This window comes from Salvelinus namaycush, chromosome 8 (genome assembly GCF_016432855.1).
Source record: "Salvelinus namaycush isolate Seneca chromosome 8, SaNama_1.0, whole genome shotgun sequence".
Classification (NCBI taxonomy): domain Eukaryota; kingdom Metazoa; phylum Chordata; class Actinopteri; order Salmoniformes; family Salmonidae; genus Salvelinus; species Salvelinus namaycush.
In genome coordinates, this window is record NC_052314.1 from 45,871,759 (window position 1) to 45,894,247 (window position 22,489).

Below are 22,489 nucleotides of genomic sequence, written 5' to 3' on the forward strand. Positions count from 1 at the left end.
ATCAACTTGATAATATATAATGATATTTTGGAGGTTATTTCGTTTTCAAAAAAACGAAAGAGCGATTGTAATCTGAATAAAGGCCAAAATAATATTTGTAAAGGCCAAAACATTTATTTCTGAAATGCTGGGCAAGTTGTGCGCCTTCCCATGAAGGCCAAAATATAGCCCTGCTAATAGCCGTAATGGCACTGTACAACGTGACCGTGTGTGTTTTGAAAGAGTATTTTTATCATTATTTTATTAACGAAAGCATAAAGATGCTGATGAAGAAATACAGTACTGTACAGTATATGCTTTTACGTTTGGATAATAAAGCATTTTGAATATAAGCCACCTGCATTTGTTTTATTAGGCTACTGTGCAGTCTGACAAGTAAACATAGCTTACACTACATACTGTAATAAACATGGGAAAGAGAAACCAAAAACCTACAGTCATCTCATGGATCTCCTACTCGAGGACAGCACAGGTATTGAACCAGCATCTGTAGCAACACAGCTTGCACTGCTATGCAGTGTCTTAGACCGTTGTGCCACTTAGGCGCTGTAGAATGTGACTGGTCGGGAGTGGCCTACAGTACTACAGTAAGAGCAAAATAATCCTAACAAAATTAAACAATAAAAACCTTAGTGTAACAACAGTTTTAGTAAGTAATACTGAAGTCGTGCACAATTATCAGTTTCTATTTAGGATTATGTCGCCCATTCATTGTCACTTAGAGACACAGTAGGACCCAAAAGCATAATCAGTGCTCTAACTCCCCCTTGCGCTGGTCTGGAGCAATGAAGTGGTGACGCAGGGCACCATACTAAACCCGCAGCATAACTCCACTTTTTGTGGAGCAACCACTGTAAGCAGAAACTCAAACAGAATGTACCCGTGACAAGAACCATTCAATGCTGGTCTGACCAATCAGAATCCATGCTTCAAGATTGTTTTGATCACGCGGACTGGGAAATGTCATTGGAAGCCTCAGAGAATAACATCGATTTATATGCTGACTTGGTGAGTGGGCTTATAAGGAAGTGCATTGAAGATGTTGAATACACTGTGACTATTAAAACCTACCCTAACCAGAAACCGTGGATAGATGGCGGCATTCACGCAAAACTGAAAGTGCAAACCACCGCATTCAACCATGGAAAGATGTCGGGGAATATGGCCGAATATAAACAGTGTAGTTATTCCCTCCACAAGGCAATCAAACATGCAAAATGTCAGTATAGGGACAAAGTGGAGTCGCAATTCAATGGCTCAGACACAAGAAGTATGTGGAAGGGTCTCCAGGCAATTACGGACTACAAAAAGAAAACCAGCCACCTTACAGACACCGATGTCTTGCTTCCAGACAAACTAAACACCTTTGCCCGCTTTGAGGATAATACTGACGTGGCCGATGTGAGTAAAACATTTAAATGCGTTAACCCTCGGAAGGCTGCTGGCCCAGACGGCATCCCGAGCCGCGTCCTCAGAGCATGCGCAGACCAGCTGGCTGGTGTGTTTACGGACATATTCAATTACTCTCTATCCCAGCCTGCTGTCCCCACATGCTTCAAGATGGCCACCATTGTTCCTGTACCAAAGAAGGCAAAGATAACTGAACTAAATGACTATAGCACTCACTTCTGTTATCAGTGTGCATACAGTATGCATCACTTCAGTGTGCATACTGCCCCAGCAGGTCCACAGATGATGCAATCGCCTGCACACTACTCTATCCCATCTGGACAAGAGGAATACCTATGTAAGAATGCTGCTCATTGACTACAGCTCAGCATTCAACACCATAGTACCCTCCAAGCTCATCATTAAGCTTGGGGCCCTGGGTCTCAACCCTGCCCTGTGCAATTGGGTCCTGGACTTTCTGACGGGCCGCCCCCAGGTGGTGAAGGTAGGAAACAACATCTGCACTTCGCTGATCCCCAACACTGGGGCCCCACAAGGGTGCGTGCTAAGCCCCCTCCTGTACGCCCTGTTCACCCATGACTGTGTGACCAAGCACGCCTCCAACTCAATCATCAAGTTTGCAGATGACACAACAGTAGTGGGCTTGAATACCAACAACGACGAGACAGCCTACAGGGAGGAGGTGAGGGCACTCGGAGTGTGGTGTCAGGAAAACAACGGCTCACTCAACATAAACAAAATAAAGGAGATGATCGTGGACTTCAGCAAACAGCAGAGGGAGCACCCCCCCTAACCACATCAAAGGGACAGTGGTGGAGAAAGTGGAAAGTTTTTATTTAATTTTTTAAGTTCCTCGGCATACACATCACGGACAAACTGAAATGGTCCACCCACACAGACAGTGTGTTCCTCCGCATACACATCACGGACAAACTGAAATGGTCCACCCACACAGACACCCCACTACCATCCAGAAGGCGAGGTCAGTACAGGTGCATCAAAGCTGGGACCGAGAGACTGAAACGGCTTCTATCTCAAGGCCATCAGATTGTTAAATAGCCATCACTAACACAGAGAGGCTGCTGCCTACATACGGACTCAAATCATTGGCCACTTTAATAAATGGATCACTAGTCACTTTAAATAATGCCACTTTAATGTTTACATATCTTACAATACTCATCTCATATGTGTATATACTCTAATTTATACCATCTATTGCATCTTGCCTATGCTGCTCGGCCATCGCTCATCCATATATTTATATGTACTGTACATATTCTTATTCCATCCCTTCACATTTGTGTATGAGGTAATTTTTGTGGAATTGTTAGATTACTTGTTAGATATTACTGCACTGTCGGAACTAGAAGCACAAGCATTTCGCTACACTCGCATTAACATCTGCTAACCATGTGTATGTTACCAATAAAATTTGATTTAATGTATGTGATATCAACAGAAGTATATTTTCTGGGTGATTTAAATATTTGACTGGCTCTCATCAAGCTGCCCACTCAAGAAAAAACGTCAAACTTTAACCGGTGCCTGCAACCTGGTTCAGTTTGTCAGTCAACCTACAGGGTATTTACAAACAGCACAGGAATGAAATCATCAACATGTTTTGATCACATCTTTACTAATGCTGCAGAAATTTGCTATAAAGCAGTAACCAAATCCATTAGATGAGGTGATCACAATATATACAATAGCCATATCTAGGAAAACCAAAGTTCTAAAGGCTGGGCCTAATATAGTGTATAAGAGGTCATTTAAGAAGTTTTGTGGTGATTCATATGTTGATGATGTAAAGAATATTTGCTGGTCTGTGGTGTGTGATGAGGAGCAAGACGCTGGGCTAGACACATTTTATGAAATTGCTTATTCCAGTTACTAATAAGCACGCACTCATTAAGAAAATGACTGTAAAAACAGTTAAATCCCCTTGGATTTGAGTAAATATGAGTAAATATAAAATTGAATGGTTGAGGGATGAGGCGAAAGGTATGGCAAATAAGTCTGTCAGCCCAACTGCAAATGTACGGCAAATTAAGAAATCATGTTACTAAACTAAATAAAAATAAACTATACTATGAAACAAAAATAAATTATATAATCAGATTCATCACAAAACCCACTGATATTGCCAACTACTTTGCTTATCTTGCCAAAGAAAAAGTAATTAAATTTGGGTATGACATACCAGCAACAAATGCTGACACTTCACATCCACGTATATCTGACCAAATTATGAAAGACAAGAATTGTACTTTTGAATTATGTAAAGTCAGTGTGGAAGAGGTGAAAAAATTGTTGTCTATTAACAATGACAAGCCACCGGGGTCTGACGATCTGGATGGAAAATTGAGGATAATAACGGACGATATTGCCACTCCTATTTGACACATCATCAATTTAAGCCTACTAGAAAGTGTGTGCCCTCAGGTCTGGAGGGAAGCTAAAGTCATTCCGCTACCCAAGAATAGTAAAGCACCCTTTACTGGCTGAAATAGCCGACCAATCAGCCTGTTACCAACCCTTAGTAAACTTCTGGAAAGAATTGTGTTTGACCAGATACAATGCTATTTCACAGTAAACAAATTGACAACAGACTTTCAGCACGCTTATAGGGAAGGACACTCAACAAGCACAGCACTTAGACAAATGACTGATTGGCTGGGAGAAATGAATGATAAAATGATTGTGGGGGCTGTCTTGTTAGACTTCAGTGCAGCTTTTGACATTATCGATCATAGTCTGCAGCTGGAAAATCATATGTGTTATGGCTTTACATCCTCTGCTATAATGTGGATAAAGAGTCACTTGTCTTACAGAACACAGAGGGTGTTCTTTAATGGAAGCCTCTCAAACATTATTCAGGTAGAATCAGGAATTCCCAGGGTAGCTGTTTAGGCCCCTTACTTTTTAAAATCTTTACTAACGATATGCCGCCAGTGTGTCTATGTATGCGGATGACGACACTATACACGTCAGCTACTACAGCTACTGAAATGATTGCAACACTTAACAAGGAGTTGCAGTTTGTTTCGTAATGGGTAGCAAGGAATAAGGCCGAAATATTTCCAAAACTAAAAGCATTGTATTTGGGACAAATCATTCACTAAACCCTAAACCTCAACTACATCTCGTAATGAATAATGTGGAAATGGAGCAAGTTGAGGTGACTAAACTGCTTGGAGTAACCCTGTATTATAAACTGTCATGGTGAAAACATATTGATACAACAGTAGCTAAGTCTGTCCATAATGAAGCGCTGCTCTGCCATCTTAACAATACTACCAACAAGGCAAGTCCTACAGGCCCTAGTTTTGTCGCACCTAGACTTCTGTTCAGTAGTAATATCAGGTGACACGAAGAGGGACTTAGGAAAATTGCAGTTGTCTCAGAACAGGGCAGCACGGCTGGCCCTTCAAAGTACACAGAGAGCTAACATTAATGACATGCATGTCAATCTCTCATGGCTCAAAGTGGAAGAGATTGACTTCATTACTACTTGTTTTTGTAAGAGGTGTTGACACGCTGAATGTGCCAAGCTGTCTCTTTTAAAGTACTTGCACACAGCTCGGACACCCATGTGTAACGGATGTGAAATGGCTATCTAGTTAGCGGTGGTGCGCACTAATAGCCTTTCAATCAGTGACGTCACTTGCTCTGAGACCTTGAAGTAGTGGTTCCCCTTGTGGAGCGATGGGTAACGAAGCTTCGTGGGTGACTGTTGTTGATGTGTGCAGAAGGTCCCTGGTTCGCGCCAGGGTTGGGGCGAGGGGACGGACTAAAATTATGCTGTTACACATGCGTACTCCACAAGACATGCCACCAGAGGTTTCTTCACAGTCCCCAAGTCCAGAACAGACTATGGAAGGCGCACAGTACTACATAGAGCCATGACTACATGGAACTCTATTCCACAGGTAATTGATGCAAGCAGTAGAATCAGATATAAAAACCGGGTAAAAATACACCTTATGGAACAACTGGGACTGTGAAGAGACACACAAAGGTACAGACACATGCATACTCATTGATTTGTGATATTGTTGCATAGTGGTATCAAACATTTTGTATATTGTCTATATGTAGTAGTGTAATAATGTTATATGATGTACTGTTTTATCTTTGGATTTATATGTAATGTAAGTGCTTTAATATGCTTGGACCACAGCTAGTGTAGCTGCTGCCTTGGCAAAGGGGTCTTGTGTACCCATCTACTCCCCTCCCTCCCTCCCTCCCTCCCTCCCTCCCTCCCTCCCTCCCTCCCTCCCTCCCTCCCTCCCTCCCTCCCTCCCTCCCTCCCTGAGATGAATGGGACGTGAAATTATGTATTCATTTCCTTTTATAGCCTTATTATTAGCATTATGTTATGAGGGAGACCTGGACTGGGACAGATGGAAATAGGACAGTTGTACAGAGTGAATGTCCACGTTCAGTCTGTGGTTCTCTGGCTGTAATTTGTTTGAGTCTCTCCTTGATCTCATCCCTTTATCTAATCTCTGTCTCATTGGTCTTTGCAGCCTGTCTGTGTCTCCCCTAGGCTCATACGTGTCATACGGTTTTACCTGCCTCGAGTTTACCCACATTTTTGATGCCTACATTCCTGCTGTTGATGTTATTGTGGACTAAAGAGGAGATCTCGATTGACTAACAGATTGGCTGAAACTAGTAATAGTTATATGGCTAGAGAGGAAGCGAAGAGAGAATTTGAGGGTCGGACAAAGGAAAGACTTTGAGATTCAAACCTTTGAGAGTTGGATTCAGGAAGCGCAGAGGACACAAAGGACTGAGAGAGGAGTGAAGTCCTGACCAGCCAGAGAGAGCCCCGTAATTAGAGAATAGCACAGTAAAGCTCCTCTAGTCAGATTATTATATACCGTACATCACTGGAGTCTGGAATAACCTAATCTGGACTCAATCCACCCAGCTTAAACACACACAGACACACACACACACAAAGTCTTGTATAACTAACCTTGTGGGGATACAAAATTCAGTCCCATTCAAAATCCTTTTGGATTTTGCTTGCCCCGGTCTGCTAACTACTAGGTTGCCTGCCCTGGTCAGCTAACTGCTAGCCACTGCTAACTGCTTGCTTGCTAACCCGGTCTGCTAACTGCTAGCTTGCCAGCCCCGGTCTGCTAACTGCTAGCTTGTTTAGCCCCGGCCTACTAACTGTTAGCTTGTTAGCATCGGCCTGCTAACTGTCTGAATCGCCGTGTCCCGAGTCAGCCCAACCACTCACTGGACCCATATGTTCACTTGGCTACGCATGCCTCTCTCTAATATCAATATGCCTCGTCCATTACTGTCCTGGTTAGTGATTACTGTCTTATTTCACTGTAGAGCCTCTAGCCCTGCTCAATATGCCTTAACCAACCATGTTGTTCCACCTCCTACATATGCGATGACATCACCTGATTTAAACGTCTCTAAAGACTATATCTCTCTCATAATTACTCAATGCCTAGGTTTACCTCCAATGTACTCACATCCTACCTTACCTTTGTCTGTACACTATGGCTTGAATCTATGCTATCGTACCCAGAAACCTGCTCCTTTTACTCTCTGTTCCGAACCTGCTAGACGGCCAGTTCGTATAGCATTTAGCCGTACCCTTATCCTACTTCTCCTCTGTTCCTCTGGTGATGTAGAGGTTAATCCAGGTCCTGCAGTGCCTAGCTCCACTCCCACTCCCCAGGTGCTCTCATTTGTTGACTTCTGTAACCGTAAAAGCCTTGGTTTCATGCATGTTAACATTAGAGGCCTACTCCCTAAGTTTGTTTTACTCACTGCTTTAGCACACTCTGCCAACCCGGATGTCTTAGCCGTGTCTGAATCCTGGCTTAGGAAAACCACCAAAAACCCTGAAATCTTCATCGCTAACTATAACATTTTCCGCCAAGATAGAACTGCCAAAGGGGGCGGTCTTGCAATCTACTGCAAAGATAGCCTGCAGAGTTCTGTCTTACTATCTAAGTCTGTACCCAAACAATTTGAGCTTCTACTTCAAAAAATTCACCTTTCCAGAAACAAGTCTCTCACTGTTCCTGCTTGCTATAGACCTCCCTCTGCCCCCAGCTGTGCCCTCGATACCATATCTGAATTGATTGCCCCCCATCTATCTTCTGAGCTTGTGCTACTAGGTGACCTAAGCTGGGACATGCTTACCACCCCGGCCATCCTACAATCTAAACTTGATGCCTACAATCTAAACTTGAAATCTCACATAAATTATCAATGAACCTTCCAGGTACAACTCCAAATCCGTAAACACGGGCACCCTCATAGATGTCATCCTAACTAACTCGCCCTCCAAATACACCACTGCTGTTGTCAATCAAGATCTCAGCAATCACTGCTTCATTGCCTGCATCAGTAATGGGTCTGCGACCAAACGACCACCCCTCATCACTGTCAAACGCTCCCTAAAACACTTCTGCGAGCAGGCCTTTCTAATCAACCTGGCCGGGGTATCCTGGAATGACATTGGCCTAATCCCGTCAGTAGATGATTCCTGGCTATTCTTTAAAAGTGCCTTCCTCACCATCTTAAATAAGCATGCCCCATTCAAAAAATGTAGAACTAGGAATAGATATAGTCCTTGGTTCACTCCAGACCTGTCTGCCCTTGACCAGCACAAAAACATCCTGTGGCGTTCTACATTAGCATCGAATAGCCCCCGTGATATGCAACTTTTCAGGGAAGTTAGGAACAAAGATACACAGTTAGGAAAGCTAAGGCTAGCTTTTTCAAACAGAAATTTGCATCCTGTAGTACTAACTCAAAAAAGTTGTAGGACACTGTAAAGTCCATGGAGAATAAGAGCACCTCCTCCCAGCTGCCCACTGCTCTGAGGTTAGGAAACACTGTCACCACCGATAAATCCACTATAATGGAGAATTTCAATAAGCATTTCTCTACGGCTGGCCATGCTTTCCACCTGGCTACCCCTACCCCGGTCAACTGCCCGGCACCCTCCAAAGCAACCCGCCAAAGCCCCCACCATTTCTCCTTCACCCAAATCCAGATAGCTGATGTTCTGAAAGAGCTGCAAAATCTGGACCCCTACAAATCAGTCGGGCTAGACAATCTGGACCCTCTCTTTCTAAAATGATCTGTCGAAATTGTTGCAACCCCTATTACTAGCCTGTTCAACCTCTCTTTCGTATTGTTTGAGATTCCCAAAGATTGGAAAGCTGCCGCGGTCATCCCCCTCTTCAAAGGCGGAGACACTCTAGACCCAAACTGCCACAGACCTATATCTATCCTACCCTGTCTTTCTAAGGTCTTCGAAAGCCAAGTTAACAAATAGATTACCGACCATTTCGAATCCCACCGTACCTTCTCCGCTATGCAATCTGGTTTCAGAGCTGGTCATGGGTGCACCTCAGCCACGCTCAATGTCCTAAACGACATCATAACCGCCATCGATAAGAGACATTACCGTGCAGCCGTATTCATCGACCTGGCCAAGGCTTTCGACTCTGTCAATCATCACATTCTTATTGGCAGACTCGACAACCTTGGTTTCTCAAATGATTGCCTCGCCTGGTTCACCAACTGCTTCTCTGATAGAGTGTGCTTCTCTGATAGAGTGTGTCTCTGATAGAGTGTGTCAGTGTGTCAAATCGGAGGGCCTGTTGGCCGGACCTCTGGCAGTCTCCATGGGGGTGCCACAGGGTTCAATCCTTGGGCCGACTTCTCTGTATACATCAATGATGTTGCTCTTGCTGCTGGTGATTCTCTGATACACCTCTACGCAGACGACACCATTCTGTATACTTCTGGTCCCTCTTTGGACACTGTGTTAACTAACCTCCAGACGAGCTTCAATGCCATACAACTCTCCTTCCGTGGCCTCCAACTGCTCTTAAACGCAAGTAAAACTAAATGCATGCTATTCAACCGATCACTGCCCGCACCTGCCCGCCCGTCCAGAGTAGTGATGCTGGACGGGCGGGCAGGTCTGACTTTACGTGGACAACTACAAATACCTAGGTGTCTGGTTAGACTGTAAACTCTCCTTCCAGACTCACATTAAGCATCTCCAATCCAAAATTAAATCTAGAATCGGCTGCCTATATTGCAACAAAGCATCCTTCACTCATGCTGCCAAACATACCCTCGTAAAACTGACCATCCTACCGATCCTCGACTTTGGTGATGCCATCTATAAAATAGCCTCCAACACTCTACTCAACAAACTGGATGCAGTCTATCACAGTGCCATCCGTTTTGTCACCAAAGCCCCATACACTACCCACCATTGCTCTCGTTGGTTGGCCCTCGCTTCATACTCGTCGCCAAACCCACTGGTTACAGGTTATCTACAAGTCTCTGCTAGGTAAAGCCCCGCCTTATCTCAGCTCACTGGTCACCATAGCAGCACCCACTCGTAGCACACGCTCCAGCAGGTATATCTCACTGGTCACCCCCAAAGCCAATTCCTCCTTTGGTCGTCTTTCCTTCCAGTTCTCTGCTGCCAATGACTGGAACGAACTGCAAAAATCTCTGAAGCTGGAGACTCACATCTCCCTCACTAGCTTTAAGCACCAGCTGTCAGAGCAGCTCACAGATCACTGCACCTGTACATAGCCCATCTGTAAACAGCCCATCTATCTACCTACCTCATCCCCATACTGTATTTATTTATTTATCTTGCTCCTTTGCACCCCAGTATCTCTACTTGCACATTCATCTTCTGCACATCTACCATTCCAGTGTTTAATTGCTATATTGTACTTACTTCGCCACCATGGCCTATTTATTGCCTTAACTCCCTTATCTTACCTCATTTACCTCACTGTATTTAGACTTTTTGTTTTCTTTGTTCTACTGTATTATTGACTGTATGTTTTGTTTATTCCATGTGTAACTCTGTGTTGTTGTATGTGTCGAATTGCTATGCTTTATCTTGGCCAGGTCGCAGTTGCAAATGAGAACTTGTTCTCAACTAGCCTACCTGGTTAAATAAAGGTTAAATGAAAAATGTATCATTTGACCAGTGCCAATCACTGCTAACAAGACCAACCATATACGCTATGGTACATAACAATACTTAATTTGCACGTCAATAGTCAGTGTTGAAAAGCTCAATTGGTAGAGCAGGGCACTTGTAACGCCAGGGTAGTAGGTTTGATTCCCAGGACCACCGATACGTAAAATGTATGCACGCATGAGTCATGAATGGCAAATTAGTCTGGCTGCACAACTGATTGGCTGCAAATTTAGAAATCATGTCACTAAAGGGAATATAAAGAAGAATAAACTATACTATGAAACAAAGATAAATGATATAAAGAATGATAGTAAAAAGCTTTGGAGCCCCTTAAATACATTTTTGGTCGAAAAGGCAAACTCAGCTCCATCATTCATTGAATCAGATGGCTCATTCATCACAAAAAACACTGATACTGGGAAAGGGGGGTACCTAGTCAGTTGTCCAACTGAAAGTACTCAACTGAAATGTCTTCCACATTTAACCCAACCCCTCTGAATCAGAGAGGTGCGGGGGGCTGCCTTAAACGACATCCACATTTTCAGCGCCTGGGGAACTGTCTTGCTCACGGGCAGAACAACAGATTTTTACCTTGTCAGCTCAGGGATTCAATCCAGCAACCTTCCAGTTACTGGCCCAATGCTCTAACCACTAGGCTACCTGCCAACTACTTTTAATGATTTCGTTCAATGGCAAGATTAGCAAACTTAGGCATGACATGCCAGCAACAAACGCTGTCAGTGTAACCAAGTATAACTGATCAAATTATGAAAGACAAGAATTGTAATTTTTAATTCCGTAAAGTGAGTGTGGAAGAGGGGAAAAAATTATTGTTGTATGTCAACAATGACAAGCCACCGGGGTCTGACAACTTGGATTAGTCAGGATAATAGCGGAAGATATTGCCACTCCTATTTGCCATATCGTCAATCTAAGCCTACTAGAAAGTGTGTGCCCTCAGCCTGGAGGGAAGCAAAAGTAATTCCGCTACCCAAGAATAGTAAAGCCCCTTTTACTGGCTTAAATAGCCGACCAATCAGCCTGTTAGCAACCCTAAGTAAACTTTTGGAAAAATTGTTTGACTAGATTCAATGCTATTTTACTATAAACAAATTGACAACAGACTTTCAGCACGCTTATTGGGAAGGACATTAAATAAGCACGGCACTTACACAAATGACTGGCTTGTTAGACTTCAGCGCGGCTTTTGACATTATCGATCATAGTCTGCTGTTGGAAAAGCTCATGTGTTATGGCTTTACACACCCTGCTATATTGTGGATAAAGAGTTACCTGTCCAACAGAACACAGAGGGTGTTCTTTAATGGATTCTCTCGAACATAATCCAGGTAGAATCAGGAAATCCCCAGGGCAGTTGTCTAGGCCCCTTACTTGTCTCAATCTTTACTAATGACATCCATTGCCTCGGAACAGGGCAGCACGGATGGCCCTTAAATGTACATGGAGAGCTAACAATAATATGTATGTAAATCTCTCATGGCTCAAAGTGGAGGAGAGATTGACTTCATCACTACAATAATTTATTAAAAGGTACATCAAAACAACTGCTACTGAACTTGAAGTAGGCCTTCAATTTGAACACTGGCTTGAATGTCTGATATAAAATTACAGATCCCTGTCATGTCTGTTCCTGCTCCTCCCCTCCCCTCCGGCGTACAACGTCGCCAGAGTACTAACCACCGGTCCTGGGATTCGTCATTACGCACAACTGGCACTCATCATCATTATGATTCACACCTGGAGTCCATTACCTTCATAATTTTCTCCCCTTTATATGTCACTCTCCCATGTTCACTCACCAGTTGGTATTGTTCTTGTGTATCGGCATTCTGCCTTAAGTTAATGTTTTGTTCTTGGTTTTGTTGTTTGATTAAACACGTTGCACCTGCTTTGGACTCAACACCCAATCATTACAGAATACCAACTCAAAATATGGAAGCAGCAGGACAACCGGACATCTCCCAGACGATCAATGAACAAGGTGAACTTCTTCGTCAACACCATGATCAGCTGGCTCAACTGGGGACGGCCATGGAAGATGTTCTCCTCAGTCTACAACGTCTCAACAGCGGAGGATATTCTAGAGCCAGTCTACCCAACGAGTCAGCACACCAGCCCATTCAGCAACCCGCTCAGGTCAGCGATGCCCGTCTATACCTCCCTGAGAAATATGACGGGACATCATCCAAATGCCATGGCTTCCTCCTTCAGTGCTCCCTCCATTTCGCACATCAGATGGGAGCCCCCACCACCGAGAGGTCTAAGGTTGCCACGGTTATTTCTCTGCTGACTGGGCGGGCATTGGAATGGGCTATGACCGTCTGGGAGAGAGGAGAGGATCTGGAGTCTTATGAGGGGTTCATGGCTCTGTTTAAATGTATTTTCAATCATCCCGCAGAGGGCAGAGAGGGAGGTGAGCTTCAGCTCCAGCAGGGGAATCAGACGCTTACCTTCTGGGCAGTAGCAGCTTCCAGTGGATGGAATGAGCCGGTGATTAGCACACTATTTAGAAGGAGGAGGTCCAGACGGAACTGGCCTGCCAAGATGACAACCTCACCCTGGACACACTCATTGCGATGGCCATCTGTCTGGATAGCCTCTTCCGGGAGTGTCGACATCTTATCGCTTCTCTCCCTCTTCGGCGCATGTTCGGGATCAGAGCCTGAACCCATGGAGGTAGGGGTCACATGCCTTCCCACATGCCTTCCAGAGCTGGGGCTCTGTCTGTACTGTGGCCAGGGAGGGCACAAGCGCCAGCGGTGTCCGTTACTAAAGAATCCGGGATCCACTAGAGCAGAGGGACGGTCACGTGATGTTACATCCCCTGGACCAGGAGTGAGTATTCCATCTACTGCTCTTCCTGTTACTCGTTTTAGTACCCATCACTCTGGCTGACTGTCCCTCATGCCTTTTGTCTACAGCTTTAGTGGATTCCGACGCCGCTGGGAGCTTTATGGATCAGACCCTTGCCTCCTCTCTCAATATTACTACCTACCCGCTCTCCTCTCCTTTTCTGGTTCAAGGTCTCGACTGTCGGTCTCTAGGATCCAGAACCATCACACACATCACCCAACCACTCACCCTCACCGTGGAGCCCAATCACCAGAAAAACATTCCCTTCATCACACGTGCACCAGTTCACAAGATCATCCTCGGCCTACCTTGGCTTCAGAGCCATAACCCTACCATCTCATGGTCGAGGATGAGAATCATTGACTAGTCACCTGAATACCGGAAGACCTGCTTCCCTGTCCCCTGTGGTTCCACGTTGGTTGAGAGTCCTGTGGTTGACCAACATCCCAGGGGAATATCAGGATCTAAGGGAGGTATTCTCCAAGACCCGCGCTACCTGTCTCCCTCCCCATCGCCCCTTGGGACTGTGCCAATGACCTGTTTTCCGGTGCCACACCTCCGCGCAGACGCATCTACCCTCTGGCGGTGGCTGAGACCCAGGCCATGGAGGACTACATTCAAGAGGCGCTTCAACAGATGGGAGATTACGTGTGTGTGTAATGCATAAACAATTTTTAAAAATTCTCTTATCTCAGGGCCCTATGATGCATTGCATTTGCAAAAGACCAAATTTGATAGTCTGTCAGTCGTTGATTTTAGTACAGATCAAAGCTGGGAATTATGATGTCCTCTCATTTCAACTCAGTACATTCAAAAAATGAAATATAAATTTCATAAATATTCTGTGAAAATAATATTAGATTCTCTAAATCATGAGATTCACTTGACTATATAACTTTGCTGTGAATATTCAGATAGCAGATGACATAAACCAAACCAACAGGTAGCCTAAATGTCTGTAACTACATGTCAGTCAAGCCAAAGTACAGCAACAATATCATCTTGGCATGGACTTCATTCATTGGACTTTAACACCCTCTTGAAATATAATAGTCATAAATACCAAGGAGATACTCATGGAAGGTCTCTAATTTCGTTGTCTGTCTGTCTGTCTTTCTGTCTCTCTGTTTGTATTTGTTTCTTTGTTTGAACGTACAGTATGTGTTGTTTTGAGAGTTCGGACTTCAGAGTGCGTTTGTTAGCTAGTCACATAAGTGGGTCACCTAAGTCAAGGGTGGGGGGGGTCAAATATACAGGTCTGATTACAATTGGCTATGTGCTGAATCATCTCACTGTACATGTCTCTCTCTACAGTGTTCTCTGACTCACTTAGCCTGTGTCTCAAATAGCACTTATTTTGAGCAGGGCGCTCTACCACTAACTCTGTGAAAATTTCATTGCGATTGGACCCAGCAGGCTTTTAATAATGACATGAAATTTTAAGTGTGTAATTAATACATGCTCAGTGTACTGTACATTATAGACAATATTCAGCCCCACTTCATCAGAAAACCCTTAAAGAGAAGAGTGACATTAAGTACAAGGCCTGTTCTAAACTAGTCTAGCCTGCCATGTTTCAATGGCCAGACAGAAACTAATATATATTCCAATGTCCAGCCATAGACTAATATACAGTATATTCCAGTGGCCAGCCATAGACCAGCTCCTGTCCTTGTCCCTCTACTGTGCAACATCTAACACCGCTGTGTGTCTATTCGTGGCATTAAAACACTCATATGATCTGCGAGTCATCTGGCAATAGTGCAGCCTCTGCATATAGCTACGTGTGACTCTGCCATCCCATACGGCTGATCAGGTTCAGATGGCAATTATCTCACGGTTTCACTGTCGAAGAAGAGGCAAATAAATGTTGGGTAACATTACGTGTTGCACAGGAACAGTGTAATGGACTTAAATTCTCACTCTGTAAAATGTGCGTAATGCATTACATTTAAATTTGAAAAATAATTATTTTTGTCAGAGGCCCACCCTTGAGTACTATTTTATATCTGTAGAGAGCAACATTACATTCTTTAAGCATGATTTCAAGCTATAATACATAACTTGTTTACCAAGTCTCCTATGACAACAAAAACATAATTTGTTTCTTATGATTCTAAGACATTAAACGGGGTCACACCGGGATCAAAACAGAAGGTGCAGGTTAGTCGAGGTAATTGAGGTAATATGTACATGTAGGTAGGGGTAAATTGACTATGCATAGATAATATAAAATAAACAGCGAGTAGCAGCAGCTTAAAAAACATGGGGGGTCAATGCAAATAGTCTGGGTAGCCATTTGATTAGCTGTTCAGGAGTCTTATGGCTTGGGGGTAGAAGCTGTTAAGAAGCCTCTTGGACCTAGACTTGGCGCTCCGGTACCGCTTGCCATGTGGTAGCAGAGAGAACAGTCTATGACTAGGGTGGCTGGAGTCTTTTTTTATTTTTAGGGCCTTCCTCTGACACCGCCTGGTATAGAGGTCCTGGATGGCAGAAAGCTTGGCCCCAGTGATGTACAGGGCTGTACGCACTACCCTCTGTAGTGCCTTGCGGTCGAAGACCGAGCAGTTCCCATACCAGGCAGTGATGCAACCAGTCAGGATGCTTTCGATGGTGCAGCTGAAGAACTTTTTGAGGATCTGAGGACCCATGCCAAATCTTTTCAGTCTCTTGAGGGGGAATAGGCATTGTCGTGCCCTCTTCACGACTGTCTTGGTGTGTTTGTAGGTGTTGTGGACAACAAGGAACTTGAAGCTCTCAACCTGCTTCACTACAGCCTCGTCGATGAGAATGGGGGCGTGCTCGGCCCTCCTTTTCCGGTAGTCCATGATCATCACCTTTGTCTTGATCACATTGAGGGAGCGGTTGTTGTCCTGGCACCACAATTATGGATCTCTGACCTCCTCCCTATAGGCTGTCTCATCGTTATCGGTGATCAGGCCTACCACTGTTGTGTTGTTGGAAAACTTAATGATGGTGTTGGAGTCGTGCTTGGCCACTCAGTTACAGGAGGGGACTAAGCACGCACCCCTCAGGGGCCCCTGTGTTGAGGGACAGCATGGCAGATGTGTTGTTGCCTACATTTACCTATCGTTACCACTTGGGGTGGCCTGTCAGGAAGTCCAGGATCCAGTTGCAGAGGGAGCTGTTTAGTCCCAGGGTCCTTATCTTGGTGGTGAGCTTTGAGGGCACTATGGTGTTGAACGCTGAGTCAGGTTTGAGGCAGGTTTGTCAGGTTTGTAGGCCTCCTTGCTTGCACACGCTTTTTCAGTTCTGCCCACAAATTTTCTATGGGATTGAGGTCAGGGCTTTGTGATGGCCACTCCAATACCTTGACTTTGTTGTCCTTAAGCCATTTTGCCACAACTTTGGAAGTATGCTTGGGGTCATTGTCCATTTGGAAGACCCATTTGCGATCAAGCTTTAACTTCCTGACTGATGTCTTGAGATGTTGCTTCAATATATCCACATATCCTTCCTCTTGCTGCCATCTATTTTGTGAAGTGCACCAATCCCTCCTGCAGCATGATGGTTCATCATAGTTTATAGTGGGATTTCTTATAAGCATCCGGGTTAGAGTCCCGCTCCTTGAAAGTTGCAGCTCTACCCATTAGCTCAGTGCAGATGTTGCCTGTAATCCATGGCTTCTGTTTGGGGTATGTACGCACGCTCACTGTGAGGACAACATCATCGATGCACTTATTGATGAAGCCGGTGACTGATGTGGTATACTACTCAATGCCATCGGACGAGTCCCGGAACATATTCCAGTCTGTGATAGCAAAAAACTCCTGTAGCTTAGCATCTCCGTCATCTGACCACTACCGTTTTAAGCGAGTCACTGGTACTGGTACTTCCTGCAGGAATCAGGAGTATAGAATTATTGTCAGATTTGCCAAATGGAGGGCGAGGGAGAGCTTGTGTGTGGAGTAAAGGTGGTCTAGATTTTTTCCCTTTTGTTGCTGGTAGAAATGAGATAAATGGATTTACTTTTCCCTGCATTGAGTGCTGTCTTAGTGCCAGCACCGGTTTGTGGTGGTAAATAGACAGCTACGAAAAATATAAATGAAAATTACTTGGGTAAATAGTGTGGTCTACAGCTTATCATGAGATACTCTACCTCAGGCGAGCAACACCTAGAGAATTCCTTAATATTTGATTTCACGCACCAGCTGTTATTGACAAATAGATATCGACCGCCACCCCATATATTACCGGAGGTAGCTGTTCTGTCTTGCCGATACATGGAAAAACCAGCCAGCTGTATATTATCCATGTCGTCGTTCAGCCACGACTTGGTGAAACATAGGATTTTACAGTTTTTAATATCCCGTTGGTAGGATAGTCTTGAACTGGGTGCTCATCCAGTTTATTCTCCAATGGTTGCACGTTGCCCAATTGGACAGATGGTAGAGGTGGGTTACCCACTCGCCGACGAATTCTCACAAGGCACCCCAACCTGCTTCCCCTGTATCGGCGTATTCTCTTCATGCGAATGATGGGATTTGGGCCTGGTCGGGTATCTCGAGTGAATCTTTCGCATCTGACTCATAAAAAAAAAAAAAATTGTGAGGTGAGTAATGCTGTTCTGATATCCAGAATCTCTTTTCGATCATAAGAGACGGTGACAGAAACATTATGTACAAAATGAGTTACAAACAACGTGAAAAAACACAGAAAATAGCACAATTGGTTAGGAGCCCATAACTCTCCTCCGGTGCCATTCTATTCATGCATACTGGCATCATAGTACATTGTACCTGTTGGCTGTAGCCCTATTCCTGCAGTCAAATGACCTAGTGGCCTCATGGGTCTAATGTTATTCATATTTTTCCTAATTAATACACTTTTACATTTTTTGTGTTGCAGAAAATCCAGTGTTTCTATGTTAAACAGTTTTGTTATATTTCAGTCTTCTGTGATGCATATAAAATGTAATATTAGGATATTACTCAAAACTCAAAATTGAATACATTTCAACTCTATATCTGACATGGTGTCTTCTTTTTTTTTAATGCCCATAAGCATGTGTGTGAGGTGTATACTTTTGTGTCAAAGTAGATTTGTTTAAGACTATCAAGAAACACTCTGTGCGACCCTGATTTCGCCCACTGCAGCAAAATTAATACAATTATACTGAAATGTCTATCGGCAGGTAGGTACAGAACAAGAGTGGAGCAATAACCGCGGTGACAGCAGCAGAGGGTTTTTCTTTGGTTATTGGAGAGATAGCGGAGTCATTTGTTGACAGACGTTTGACGAAACAGACAAGCTCTATTTAGACCAGTATCCATTTCTCCCTCTCCCTCCCTTCTACAGTCCTAAGGGTCCCCCCTGTTTTCTGCCTCCTTCTCTTCCCTTTCTTCTTCCTTGTGTCCTTCCACAGTGCCTCCCTGTCTTCCCTGACCTCTATCCTTTTTTAATCCTTTCTTCTCACCTCTTCACTCTCTCTCTCTGGTTTCTCTATGTTCCATTACAGTACTTCACTCTCACCATCACTCACCCTCTCCAGCTTATCTTCCTCAGTCTGTCTCGCTGTTGGTTGGTTTCTCTGTACATGGGCTGCGTTCCAAATGGCATCCTATTTTCTATAGAGGGCTCTGGTCAAAAGTACTGCACTATATAGGGACTGTGATGCCATTTGGACACAACCATGCTCACAGGAAGGGGGCAACTCTTCCTGACTGTTCTGCCACCTGGAGGGAACCAGAAATACTTCATTTAGGGTGGCAAGACACCAAGACGGGCAAGGCCAGTTACTCCTGTTAAAAATAATCGATTTATAGCCATATTCTAGGAGAGGAGGAGATAGTGAAGAGGGAGGGAAGGAAAGTCTGCCCCCGGATGATTTTACGTTACCTGTGTACTGAGACAACACCAATTAGGAAATTACGAACCACCTCACACCTGCGATCAAACCAGCCCCCAAAGTTACCACATCTTAGGTATAGCTACAGAACGCCAGGCACCCAATCTCAGCAGCCCTCAGTCTTGGTGCGGTGACCTGTTTCCATGGTGACTCCTTTAACCACTCTCTTACTTTGAGCCGTCCCACAATAGCTCAGCAAATCAGGTTCCCTTTCAGTGACTCCTGTTTACTGGTTGGTCGATAATAGAGAGAGAGAGACTTGAGAGAGGGAGAGAGAAAGAGAGTAGGAGAGGATACGACAGAGAGAGAGAAAGAAAAAGAGAGTGAGAGAAAGAGAGAGAGAGAGAGAGAGACTACGAGAGAGAGAGAAAGAGCGAGAGAGAGCAAGAGAGAGAGAGAGAGACTACGAGAGAGGTCAGTCAATAACGATGTGGTCCTCCTTACTGAGAGGTCAGTAAGGAGGTCAGTCAATAACGATGTGGTCCATATGCCATAACCTACTTTTTGTGTCGCTACACATTTCACTGCAATATGGTATCAGTTCTGTTTCCGTATTCAGCACCTGATGAACACCTAAAGGTCAAAACATTGTTTCACTGAAATGATCTGCTTAGCTGCGTTGACATGAACTGTGCTGGAGATGCATTGAAATAAAATGGTCTGTACAGTTCTTGTGTTGAAAAGAAACGCAATCAGAACGCAGTGAGCTCTCAGAGTCTGAGCTGTGGAAAAGGGGGCTCAATGTGACTGGCAGCTATTATTAGAGAGACAAATCACACTGCTCAGCCACTAGACTAGAGTACAGGCAGAGCCAGACCAGGGGGTGCTGATGACGTGGTGGTGGTGGTGGTGGTGGTGGTGGTGGTGGTGGGAGGTTACTATAAAGGGAATAGGGTTTCATTTGGGACACAGACTAGTCTACTGGGGAGTTTAATAACTACTATTATAAGCCTCAAGACCAGGATCCCAGCTGAATGGCTGCTTACAATTTTCACAAAAAAGAGTGTGAACTTGATTTAATTAGCAACATCTGCTGCTACTAAGGCGCACCAAGCCCAAAGTGATAGAGTACTACGCACCACACCATTGTAGTGATAAAACACTTAAAATAATGCCGCTGAGTAGATGAGTCTTTGAGGCAGAATGGGAGAGGTGTTGTTTAACATGGCCTGCGTGCATAAAGAATACACATCAATGTTTTAGATATTTCAATTGTTTCATTTTTTATCATACAAACAGTAGATAATATCAGGATCCTGTGTGTAGTAGACTAACCTCTGGCTTCTCTCCTCTCCTCAGGTCAGGAAGGGTGTGTCTAGGACCCATTTGGCCCACTTGGACAGAGATCTGTTTTGGCAGAAGGGGGGAGCTGCCTGTAGCCATTTCCTGTGATCCCCAGTGCTATTTCCCGCATCTCGACTACCACTCTCTGTTGAGTTGGAGCAGTGACTCTCTGGTGCCCCACTAGCTGAGTCTGGCTCGGTTATGAGTGTGGTCGGGGCACACAGCTACTGCATTGTGTCCTCGGAGGAAGAAGGCCTGCGTCTCGGTGCCATGCCTGCTGTCACAATGGGCAACGGCTTCGGCAACGGCAAGATCCACACGATGCGCCGCAAGTGCCGCAGTCGCTTCGTGAACAAGAACGGCCAGTGCAATGTGCGCTTCTCGCACATGGACGAGAAGTCGCAGCGCTACATGTCGGACATCTTCACCACGTGTGTGGACATCCGCTGGCGCTGGATGTTCCTGATGTTCACACTGGTGTTCGTGGTGTCCTGGCTGGCATTCGGCCTGGCCTTCTGGGTCATCGCGTTGCTTCACGGGGATATGGACAACCCGGGTGGTGGAGACGATAACTTCAGCCCCTGCGTCCTGCAGGTCAACAGCTTCGTGGCCGCCTTCCTGTTCTCTGTGGAGACCCAGACCACCATTGGTTATGGCTTCCGCTGCGTGACGGAGGAGTGCCCCTCGGCTGTCTTCATGGTGGTCTTCCAGTCCATCTTTGGTTGCATCATCGACTCCTTCATGATCGGCGCCATCTTGGCCAAGATGGCGCGGCCTAAGAAGCGTGCAGAGACGCTGCTGTTCAGCAACAATGCAGTGATCGCCATGCGTGACGGGAAGCTGTGCCTTATGTGGAGGGTGGGCAACCTGAGGAAGAGCCACATGGTGGAGGCCCACGTCCGGGCCCAGCTCATCAAGCCTCGCATCACCGAGGAGGGTGAGTACATCCCCCTGGACCAGATCGACATCAACGTAGGGTATGACACGGGCATCGACCGCATCTTCCTGGTCTCCCCGCTCACCATTGTGCACGAGATTGATGAGGAAAGCCCCCTGTTTGGCATCAGCAAGCAGGACCTAGAGTTGTCCGACTTTGAGATAGTGGTGATACTTGAAGGGATGGTAGAAGCCACAGCCATGACAGCGCAAGCTCGCAGCTCCTACCTGTCCTCAGAGATCCTGTGGGGTCACCGCTTTGAGCCTGTCGTCTTCGAGGAGAAGAGCCAGTACAAAGTGGATTACGCTCACTTCCACAAAACCTTTGAGGTGCCGTCCACCCCCCAGTGCAGTGCCAAGGACATGGCGGAGATGGAGGACGAGGACAAGGATCCTACGCCCACCGCCAACTCTTTCTGCTATGAGAATGAGCTGGCTTTTATCAGCCGAGATGAGGAAGAGGATGAGGAGGGGAAGGAGGATATGGACAGGGTGCCAGAGCTAGAGAGACTGGAGGCCACCGTCGGCCTAGACCAGAGGTCATATCATAGAGAATCAGAGATATGACCTTAGACCTTTGACAATATTTTTCTTGTAACTCAGTTCTAGCGGGTTGTTTTCCATGTGAATACATGCAGAGTAATGCAAGTGCCATATAAACACCATGACTTGTTAGCATCACGCTACAGCCATAAGGAAAGAGGAAATCCCTCTAGTCAGACTAGAAACAGCCAGGAGTGGAGACAGCAGTGCTGCTTCCTCATAGCATGGAATAACAGGAACGGTCATAAAAAGACCCCTCTCTCTTTAGGAAAACTTGAAATATTTTGGTCATGAGATAGTTTGAGGTAGGAGCTTTATATAATGCAATATTCATTGTCTATTAGGAAATAATATCTTAGCTATAAAAAAAATTATATAGATTTCTTAGTAAAGTGTGTGAAGTATTTCCAACAGATCAAGAGGGTATTTTAGGGGATTCTTATAACTGCCCTGTATTGTAGTTTACAGAGTCTGTCAAAGAGGGAGAGTGTGTTGGAAATAGAACACTGGATACCTACTGATGTTAAGCTAAACATTTTCTATATGCACACCTGTAGTTT

General features: G+C 45.0%; 1 protein-coding gene across 1 annotated transcript; it reads left to right on the plus strand.

Annotated features, from left to right (window-relative positions):
- Positions 1-20,651: 20,651 nt before the first annotated feature.
- LOC120051936 (ATP-sensitive inward rectifier potassium channel 12-like) lies at positions 20,652-21,953 on the plus strand. The gene has a single exon (XM_038998818.1). The coding sequence runs from the start codon at positions 20,652-20,654 to the stop codon at positions 21,951-21,953; it is 1,302 nt and encodes a 433-aa protein (XP_038854746.1).
- Positions 21,954-22,489: the final 536 nt, after the last annotated feature.

Excerpts from the sequence above, each read along its gene's own strand:
- LOC120051936 (XM_038998818.1), top strand. The coding sequence starts at position 20,652 with ATGAGTGTGGTCGGGGCACACAGCTACTGCATTGTGTCCTCGGAGGAA.